General features: G+C 38.2%; 1 protein-coding gene across 1 annotated transcript; it reads right to left on the bottom strand.

The window, feature by feature from the left end:
• Positions 1-8,824: 8,824 nt before the first annotated feature.
• PABPC5 (poly(A) binding protein cytoplasmic 5) lies at positions 8,825-10,859 on the bottom strand. Its single transcript, NM_001192289.1, has 2 exons — positions 10,797-10,859; positions 8,825-10,247 (listed from the first exon to the last, which is right to left on the bottom strand). The coding sequence occupies exon 2, from the start codon at positions 10,105-10,107 to the stop codon at positions 8,959-8,961; it is 1,149 nt and encodes a 382-aa protein (NP_001179218.1). The 5' UTR covers positions 10,108-10,247; positions 10,797-10,859; the 3' UTR covers positions 8,825-8,958.
• Positions 10,860-11,165: the final 306 nt, after the last annotated feature.

Here is an 11,165-nt window from a genome sequence, read left to right as displayed (position 1 = left end):
ATCAAACCAGAGTCTCTTGCATTGTAGGTGGTCTCCTGCATTGCAGGCAGATTCTTTCCCAACTGAGCCACCAGGGAAGCCCATATTTATGTAATAGTAAATTTATAAATTTACCAATACGCATTGGAAAGAATAAATATTGGGACAGCTGAGCTCAAACACTGAAACATAGGGAGCTTAAAAAAAAAATCAAAACACTATAGCACATTTCAGAGTCATTGTAGTTGGAAGTCAGCAATTATTGCTGGAATATCTTAATAAGAATTCCAGGAAGTCCTGAGCTTTTAGGTACTGTATATGAAATTGACAAAAGAAGAAATAATTTATCTTCTGAGAGAACTTTAAGCATTTAAATCTGACTATTCTTAATGAAGTTTCCATGGGGCATCACAAGTTTGTATTTTAAAGGCTAAATCTTTCCTCTTTTCTCCACTTTCTTTATATTTCTGGTGCTTCTTTGGGTCTCCACTGATGAGGAACCAGAGAAATGTTTCCTCGCTCTGAGTACTTGTGAAAGATATCCTTGATTTTTTTGCCCTTTTGTATTCAATCTTTCAGAGAAGGCAATGGCATCCCACTCCAGTACTCTTGCCTGGAAAATCCCATGGATGGAGGAGCCTGGAAGGCTGCAGTCCATGGGGTCATTGAGGGTCGGACACAACTGAGCAACTTCACTTTCACTTTTCACTTTCATGCATTGGAGAAGGAAATGGCAACCCACTCCAGTGTTTTTGCCTGGAGAGTCCCAGGGACGGGGGAGCCTGGTGGGCTGGCGTCTATGGGGTCATTGAGGGTCGGACACAACTGAGCGACTTCACTTTCACTTTTCACTTTCATGCATTGGAGAAGGAAATGGCAACCCACTCCAGTGTTTTTGCCTGGAGAATCCCAGGGACGGGGGAGCCTGGTGGGCTGCCGTCTATGGGGTCGCACAGAGTCGAACACGACTGAAGCGACTTAGCAGCAGCAGCAGCATCCAATCTACTTTCAAATATTTTTGTGAGAACTCTCTCCCTGAGCACAGTGTGTTTACTAGTATTAATTCAATTTTTTTCTTTGCATTTCAAAATGTGTGCATGCTAAGTCACTTCAGTCACGTTTGACTCTTCGAGACCCCATGGACTTCCAGGCTCCTCTATCCATGGGGATTCTCCAGGCAAGAATACTGGAGTGAGTTGCCATGCCCTCCTTCAGTGATCTTCCCAATCCAGGGATTCAACCCATGTCTCTTATGTCTCCTAAATTGGCAGGTGGGTTCTTTACCACTAGCACCACTTGAGAAGCCCAGAATACACATTCTCGATTTATCTGAAATTCTTTTTACTGATGAATTCCTAATACTGATCAAAATCATTTAATATAATTTTCTTAATTATTCAATTATCTCTAATTTTTATTTTAGAGATAGATTCCATATTGTTTCAAGTACTAGTAACATTTTCAATTTCATCCAGAAACCTGAAAGATAGCTTTTGTACATTAGGCAAGATAAACAGTTCTATCAAACAGTACTCTAAAAATGTATGATCCAAGAGTAATTAAAATACATTTCTCACAGCCCTAAATTCTTGACCCCGAATTAGAGAAAAAATTTTAAGCATGTTTTCTTGTATTAGAAATCCAGCTTAAATGATCTGTATGGTGAAACTTGCTGTTGAGGAAAGGTTGTGACACTTTTCTGGCTTATATATTATCTTAAAAATAGATTGTATTGAGGTTACACATTTACCTTTGAGCAATAAATTAGATTACATAAGTGCATCTTTCACAATCTAAAGATAAAAATTAGTGAAAATGACCCAATGGTCGAAGAAAATCATTCTGCCTAAAGTGAAACTGTTTTTTTTTTTTTTCCTTGGAGGCTAAAGTAAGAAACATACTTAGTTCATACTTGCTTTTCTTTCCTTCACAGTTTGTTTCACTTATATAAATATGTAATAGAAGTTTCAGAAAATTGTATCTTTCTATATGTTTTTACTCTTTGCTTGAGGTAGTTCACATTATTTTGATGTTGTGGTGTGTCTCCACATAACAACTAGCGGCTGCATACAGATTATGTTCATTGCCTATATTGCCTGTTCAGAGAAGTTGGACAGTTTCTTTTAGCATTATCTCTTGTTATGCTTGGAATGTTGCTTTCATATCTCAAAATTTGTCTTACATTATCAATATATATTTCTAGTTACATTACTCAGTCTTTGGTCATCAGATGCTCTAGCTCATGTATACATTGTCATTATTTAGTTGCTAAGTTGTGTCCAACTCTTTTGCAACCCCATGGACTATAGAATGGCAGGCTCCTCTCCGTCCATGGGATTCTCCAGGCAAGAATACTGGAGTGCGTTGTCATTTTATTCTCCAGGGGATCTTCCCAACCCAGGGATCAAACCCACTTCTCCTGCATTGGCAGGAGGATTCTTTACCATTGAGCCATCAGGGAAGCCCCATATATACATTATGAAACCACAATTCCAAAAAGACCTCACAGCTTCAATATCAGAATCAGCATCATTCTGATATTTACACTTTGTAAAATAACATCTTCAGCTAGATGCATTAATCCATATAAACAATAGATACTTTCCACTATCTACTGTGGCTTGACATGTAAGTCATGAAACTTTATGTCAACAAAACGCTACATTACATATGAGCACATCTAATAGAAGTTTCTGAGGTAATGTTTTGACAAACTATGTAAACCAGAAATATCTTACATAAACTTGAGTGTTCTAACAAGGATGGAGTCGAGATTAGGAAATGAGAGTAAGAGAGTAAAGACAACCAGTATAGCACCAGTAATTAATAAATTCACTTAGAAATGAGATATTCCTGAGGTATAGTATTACTGTAGTTATCAAATCAGTGTTAAGACTAACCATATATAGTGAATGAAAATAATTTATGATGTTTCATGCTAAAGTAGATATCAAACTAGGTAGAATTTTACTTTCTTTACAGTATTCATTTAGATTTATAACATTTAAATTCCTCTGTATCTCTGATACTTCTTTTAATTATTCTTGAGTTAATTCACAAATCTTCCTTTCTAAAAATTCTTCCATGAACAAAGAAATGCATTCTTCATCTTGACTTGCATTGTTTTGTCACTATCCTTGCCATAATGTAATAAAGCTGCCATTTATCCCTTTATTTAGGACCATGAACACATAATATATTTTTGTACAATGAAACCAATAAGGGATATATGCTGAGTTTCTTGAAACACTGCAAAATAAAAGCTTGCAAATTCCTCATTGCATTTTTTTTCTTTTCAGGGATTTAGTCTGTCACAAATCCTGAGAGGTAAGTTAAGAGGTAAGAGGTAAGTTGCTTGCCATTCTATGTAAATTAGTCTTAAATTACTTTTTAAATGCCCTAAATATTGATTTTTCAGAAGCATAATTTACCCTTTTGGAAGTTTCAAATAAACCTCAAAAAGATATTAAATTATTTACTCTACACTATAGAAATCTTCGGAGAAGGCAATGACACCCCATTCCAGTACTCTTGCCTGGAAAATCCCATGGATGGAGGAGCCTGGTGGGCTGCAGTCCATGGAGTCACTAAGAGTCGGACATGACTGAGCGACTTCATTTTCACTTTTCACTTTGATGCATTGGAGAAGGAAATGGCAACCCACTCCAGTGTTCTTGCCTGGAGAATCCCAGGGACAGGGGAGCCTGGTGGGCTGCCGTCTATGGGGTCACAGAGAGTCGGACACAACTGAAGTGACTTAGCAGCAGCATAGAAGGCTTACTTATTACACAAAAGGTGCCAACATCTGGTGTTTTTCTTACAATTAGTACTAAAACAAAGAAATTCATTTACTCTGATGACTGAGACAGTCATGCTATACAGTATCAGCACTCATCCCTTTTTCTTGCAGTCTCTCTAAAGCATTCAATATTTTTTCCACTGAAATAAATTATGTAGGCCTCCAATTTTGATGAGAAATTTAGTGTGAACATTGATCTGCTTTTGTACTAAATGAAAGATCTTTAAAATCAACTTTGATTTTTGAGAGTAAATGTACTTGGATTTGGTTTTTAAGTTTCATAGGAATTACATACTCAGTGTTTCTATGTTGAATTATTTAGGCCTTTCTCATCTCAGATTTCCAGTGGTAGCTAGTTTACTTCAAACTACTGACCATGATCCCCCAGAACAAGTGGAATATATTAACTTTCTTAAAGCTGCAAGAAACCATTGGTTAGGTTAAAATTCATGGGAAGTAATAACACCATAGGCTTCCCTGGTGACCCAGTGGTAAAGAACCCACCACCAATGCAGAAGATGTAGGTGACGTGGGTTCAATCTTGCGTCAGGAAGATCCTCTGGAGAGGGAAATAGTAACCCACTCCAGTATTCTTGCCTGGAGAATCCCATGGACAGTGGAACTTGGCAGGCTATGGTCTATAGGGATGCAAAGAGTTGGATACAACTAAAGTGACTTAGCACACATTCATGCACGTGTTATCAGTAGCATTATGTTACAAGTACCAATCTATGTAAGCAATTTGTTCTTAATTATTTCTTCATAGGATAAGATTTTTTTTAAATGGCTTATTCTCTAATAACATTTCTCTTGCCAAATACTGAGAAGAGAATTGGAAGGCAAACAAGTGGAGAGACATAATCCATAGATTATGAACTCAGTAATTCAACAAGTAATCATGGAATGCTAACTATAGTCCAAATATTGTCACAGGTGCTGGGAACACCTTTATCATCTATAATCAGTCATTTATTGATAAATTCCTAACTATTCCCTTACATTAGGCCATTTATTCACAAATAAGATGGTATTCACTCCACTCCTAAATATTCCCTTAAAAAGTATTCTTATTCAACATTTTTTTTCCCTATGGGCTAAAAATATCACTTACACATGTAACATCTTATTTTTCTTCTTAACTATGGATTCAACCAGAAAAGCACCAGGATGCTTGAAACTTCCTGTACAGAAAATCCTTCCCTGGGCTTCCCTGGTGTCTCAATGGTAAAGAATCTGTCTGCCAATTCAGGAGACACGGGTTTGATCCCTGGTCTGGGAAGATCCCACCTGCCACAGAGCAACTAAGCATGTGCACTGCAACTACTGTGCTTGTACTCTAGAGCCTGGGAACCACAACTACTGAGCCCACATCCCCTAGAGCCCAGTGCTTCCCAACAAGAGAAGCTACCACAATAAGAAGCCCAAGCACCACAACTAGAGAGTAGCCCCTGCTTGCTGCAACTAGAGAAAAGCCCCCACAGCAATGAAGACCCAGCAGAGCCAAAAATAAATAAAAACAAACCTTTTAAAAAGCTGGAAGAAAAATATGTGTAATAAGTCATCGGAAAAAAAGAAATCCTCCCCCAAATAACCTCTAATAATGATGCTTGCAATCACAAAAAATATTCTGAATTTCCTTCTCCCTAGGCACATTTGACGGAGAAGGCAATAGCACCCCACTCCAGTACTCTTGCCTGGAAAATCCCATGGACAGAGGAACCTGGTGGGCTGCAGTCCATGGGGTCACTAAGAGTCGGACACGACTGAGCGACTTCACTTTCACTACTCACTTTCATGCATTGGAGAAGGAAATGGCAACCCACTCCAGTGTTCTTGCCTGGAGAATCCCAGGGATGGGGGAGCCTGGTGGGCTGCCATCTCTGGGGTCGCACAGAGTCAGACATGACTGAAGGGACTTAGCAGCAGCAGCAGCAGCAGCAGGCACATTTGAAACCTGTACAAGTGACTATTTTGAAAAGCTAAAAAAAAAATAAAAATAAAAACAAAACAAAACAAAAAACACATTGCATTAAATAGTTCAGTATTAAGTTGATCATTGATAATACAGTTTTATTAATTTTTACTAATTATCTCGGGCTAGAAAATAAATAATAACCTATTTTTTAATGCTTTGTTACTGATTTAAGCTGTTCCGTTCTTTGGCACCTCCTTGGAAGCCTAAACTATTAGAAATGTATTGAATGTAGCTAAAAATGAAAAATACAAAATTGAAAAATTTACCCAGCTGTTTGTGTTTAAATAAAGATTACCTTTCCTTTATATTTTTCAACCCTGCTTTTTATGTCCTGAATTTACAGAGTACTTTTGACTGATCTGCAGAGTCCTAACATGTATGTTTTATCTGTACCTAGCCACAATTACTGCTTTTCTTTATACTGACTAGCTTTTTCAAAACATTAATAATTTAAATACTTAAATATTTTTCCAAAGTGTATAAAATGCTTATATTTGAAGTTTTTAGCTTCTATATATATTTCATGATTCATTCTGAATCAAAGTATTTGCGAAGGTCTTAACACTGACACTTCAGGTTTACAAATTCAAATGAAAACTGGCAATAGGGGAAAGGAATAGAGAGCACATATGGTAAAATAATTATCAATGTATTGATAAGTACTTTAAATTTTATTTGAAGTTTCTTCCTTTTCATATATTTTATGATCACATTGATGTAAACAAGTAGGCTCATAAAATATGAAAAATTATATTCCGTTAGTTTTTTTCTTTTGTCAATTTAAATGAAGAATATATCATTAACACTTTACAAATTTTAGGTACATATATATCAATACGATGTGCATTTTTGTTTTTCTAGTAGATTTATGCTTTTACATGCTATAGATAATTTTTGTCAAGCTCATATAACTCATACTGTTTTTAACCAAGGATTTTCATTACAGCATTGTTTACAAACATAGAAAATATTGAAAAACATATAAATCTCATTTAATAATGAAGTACTTAGATAAGATATAGTACATCCACACAATGGAATACTATGTAGTCACTAATTGATGATACAGATAGATTGGTATTTATTGACATGAACAGATGATTATGTTTTGGCTTAAAATTAAAAGCAAAACAAAACAAAACCATACATATATTTGCTTTTTTTTTTAAAACAGAGTGTGTATACATAGGGGAAAAGGCATGAAAGGATAAGCACACACTTAAAAAGTTAATAGTGGTTGTCTTGGAACTATGGGAATTTTACTTTCTTCTTTGTAAGTTTCTGCATCATTGTACTTTTTTTTTACAAGGAGCATGTATTATGTTTATAATCAATAAAAACCATAATTTCCATTTGAAAATGTTTGATAATGAATATACAAGTAGTCTGTAGATAAACAATTACATGAAAACAAGTTATTCTGATTATTTTATGGGCAAAGAGTTAACAGAAGTGTTAAAAAATTATATATTTATATTGTTTTATGTATGCAAGATTTCTACATACAGAAATAAAAATCAACTGACAATAGAGATAAAATATTTTCTTATGATTGGATTTGTGGTATGAGTCAATGCTATTTTTAAAAAGTAATAATTTAAGTTTTACATAAATTAAGTATTTATTTCTCTAACTCAAAATGGATTTGAACTGGCATATATTAACAGAAAGGCAATTCCAAAGAAAAGGGCTTCCCAGGTGGTGCAGTGGTAAAGAATCTGCTTGCCATTGCAGGAGACACAAGAGACATGGGTTCAATCCCTGGGTCAGGAAGACCCCCTGGAGTAGAAAATGGTGACCCACTCCAGTATCCTTGCCCAGAAAATTCCATGGACAGAGGAGCCTGGTGGGTTACGGTCCACGGGGTCTCAAAGAGTTGAAGATGACTGAGTGACTAAACAGAGCAGCAGCACAATCCAAAGAAAATAAGAAAGTAAGTGTAATACAGATTGAAAGGTAGATGGGTGTGGACAAGAGGGAACTACAAGTGAAACACAGAAAATCCATCATATAGAAGTCACAGGGCAAATAACATAACTGCAACATAGAACAGAATATTTTTTCATAACTTGCAAGTAGCCAGACAAAAAAGAGAATCATACTGGATTAAGAGATCTCATATGATGGAGGTATGCTACTTAATCAAGAGAGAGGACCTTTTCCTTAATTTTGAAACATCTGTGAATATTATCTTGTGAATATATTCAACAGTTTACAAGCGGTAATAACAAGTTTAATAGAAGTTATTCTTCAAAGTAGTTTTCAACATCATTACATGGAGTATTTACCTTTTATACTGATACGACAAAGGCTGAAGGTAATCCTAAAATTAACTATAGACAAAGGCAATTTAGTGTTGTTATTCACCTTTTTTGTTAATTAAACACAATCCAAATATACATACTAAAGAGTTTAGCAAAACGAGCGATAAGAATGCTCCTTAGCCTGTCTTCAAATATTAAATCTCTGAGGAAAGGTTTCTAAGATGAAACTTAGAATTAAAAAAATCAATCTTTAAAGTGTTAATCTTCTAATGTACTGATTGGTAAAGTACCAATATTCTTATTGAAGTTATAAAGTTAATAGTGGAAACTCTCAAAACTTATTCAAATCCACTATGAAGTCTGTGGTATGCCCTCAGTATAATAAAGAAGGGAAAATATAAATAAATAAAAAAAGGAAAAAGCTCACATCTTTAAAAGGGAATATTCATTTTAAATAATAATTTAAAGTCAAATTATGCATAAACATTAACTGGATCACATACACTTTCCCCTGCTCTACTGATTTCTCAAAAAGCAAGTTAGAAGTTTTCACTGTGATAGACTCAGATGTAAGGACCTAATGAAATTTTATTTCATTAGGAGAAATGAAATTTAGTAGTATTAGCGAAATAAGGAAGTACATATGCTCAATTAACTCATGTTGATTAGTTTAGGACAAGTTTGTGGAGGAATAAACTTTATTCTATATACTCCTAAGGATATTATATCGAAAAATAGTACAAAATGACAGTTTTACAATTAGAAATTATGTTCTTCACTAAAATGAACAAGGCTTTCTGGTTTCACTTTTTTTTTTTTCCAAAAGAAAGTATTCACTTAAAAAAAACCTGTTAATTGACATAAAATAACCTCTTATCACAAAGTAGCCCAAACTAAGTAGGCACCAGCTTAAGGCTGAAATAAATTGAGCATTCTTATCCTCACCACCTGCGCCTGGCCTGGCCCAGAGTGACTTGCAGAGGCTTGGAGCCCACTATGCGACCATTCATCTCATCTACTGCTTTGGTAGCCTCTTCAAAAGAGGAGAAGCAGATAACACCAAACCCTTTGCCTTGCCCCACCTCCACCATCACTTTGGCCCGACTAATTGACCCAAAGGAAGAAAATTCCTCCTTCAGTTTTTCATCATCAATGGTCTCGTCCAGGTTCTTAATATAGATAGGCACCCCTGGAGGCCGACTTTTTTCTTTTAATCTCAGCCGCTCAAATCTTCTCCTTAACTCAGCAAGACGTTCAATTTTCTTCTGTGCTCGCCCTACATAGAGCACTTTCCCATCGATGGACTTTCCATGAAGATCTAACACAGCCTTTTGGGCAGCCTCATGTGTCTCATATCTCACAAATCCAAAGCCTTTCGATTTCCCACTGGAATCTCTTATTACCTTAACGCTTTCAGTTGGCCCATACTCGCTGAAAAGTTCCTTCAGTTTGTCGTCATCCATGTCATCTCCAAAGTTTTTAACGAAAACATTAGTGAAAGTCGCTTTATCCCTAGTTCTAACTTCAGCAGCCCTCTCTTCCGGAAATTTGAATCGGCCAACATACACCTGGCGGTTGTTGAGCCGCACTCCATTCATGTGCCAGATGGCCCTATTGGCAGCGGCCAGGCTGTCAAAGTGCACATAGGCATAACCCTTAGAGCCATTGTCATCGCATACGACTTTGCAGGAGAGAATGCTCCCAAAAGCTGAAAACAGATAAAAAAGGGCCCTGTTGTCAATGGATTTGTCCAGGTTTTTGATGAATATATTTCCAATTCCAGACTTTCTTAAGCGATCATCTGGCTGAGACCACATTAGACGGAATGGTTTGCCATTAATCAAATCAAAATTCATGGTGTTCAGTGCCCACTCAGCATCCGCAGGAAAGCGGAAGTTAACGTAGCCATAGCCCAGGGGGCTGCGGGTCACCGGGTCACGGCAGATTCGAGTGAAGCGCAGAGGTCCAGCAGGCCTGAACTTTTTATATAACATGTCCTCAGTAACATCTGGGTCCAAGTCACCCACATACAGGGCAGCCTTGAGGTACTTCTTTTTCTTGCCAGCAGGATTAGGCTCCCCACTCCCCATCTCTCTGAGCACAAGGAGAAGGCTCTCTTGGGAGAGAAAAAAAGGCTGCTTTCTCTAAGCTATGGGCCAAACAGCTGTTCACAAACAGAAAAAAGCCAAGGCGAAGAAAGCTAAAAGCAGACTCAGAATCACTGTTGAGGCTGAGAAAAGGAAGTTCAGAAACAGCTGGTCAGCAGGCTCAGAACAAACGCATCAGAGAAAAAAGCACCCCAATAACGAATCTATTCTCCCTAAGGGGGCTTAGAATTTCCACCCATTCAGATCTAAAATCAGTTTCAAAAGCCAGTAGTAGGAAAGAAATGTCCCTTCCCCCGATAAATAGTAAGAAATCACTAAGCAGCAGGCTGGCTTCCCACATCTAGCCTTGTCGACAGAGGCCTCACGACCGATTTTCTGCATAAAAATAGGCCTCAAGCTCCCGTGGGTTTAAAATGATAGCAACAAGGGCAGGGGCCGAACGTGTATTCCTCCGCCGGCTGCCTGGCCGGTCGGTCTCAGGCGGGCTCGCAGCTCACTAAGGCCGCGCTATAGACACTCAGCGTCAGCGAAAGGGCAAACTGGACACTTGGTGCCCTGCGGCCAGGCAGGAAGGCTGCAAGCAGCGAATCGCGCAGAGAAACAGACAGACAGACACACGCGCCGGGGACCGGAGACCGCCCAGATACCCAAGATGCCCACTGGGTACGGACCGAGTGATGCGCGGTGATTTCGGCAGCCTGAGACTCGCGGCGGGTCCGGAGGGACTGACTGGCGGACGCGCACTGGGTCAGCTCAGACGCGAAGCGGTTCCGGACAGATGCGGGGCGGAGTCAGGAGAGAAGGGCAGATGCCCGGCGGGCGGGCAGAGCGCAGACGGATGGACAGGAATTGTTCCCCGCAGGACAGACTGAACCAGGGACTAAAAAGCCTGTAGCTGTGGTGGGGCGAGCCGACGGGCGGGGCGCAAGGAAACCCGGAACCGTGCTAAGGAACTTCCCGCTTCTTCCCGCTTGCTCTCTGCCAAGATGTTAAAAGATAGAGAAATTGAAAAGGTTTCTAGATTTTTTTTCTTAGTTTTG

Source organism: Bos taurus, chromosome X (genome assembly GCF_002263795.3).
Source record: "Bos taurus isolate L1 Dominette 01449 registration number 42190680 breed Hereford chromosome X, ARS-UCD2.0, whole genome shotgun sequence".
Taxonomy (NCBI): domain Eukaryota; kingdom Metazoa; phylum Chordata; class Mammalia; order Artiodactyla; family Bovidae; genus Bos; species Bos taurus.
Note: the sequence above shows the minus strand (reverse complement) of the source record. Positions and strands in the feature narration are given on the sequence as shown.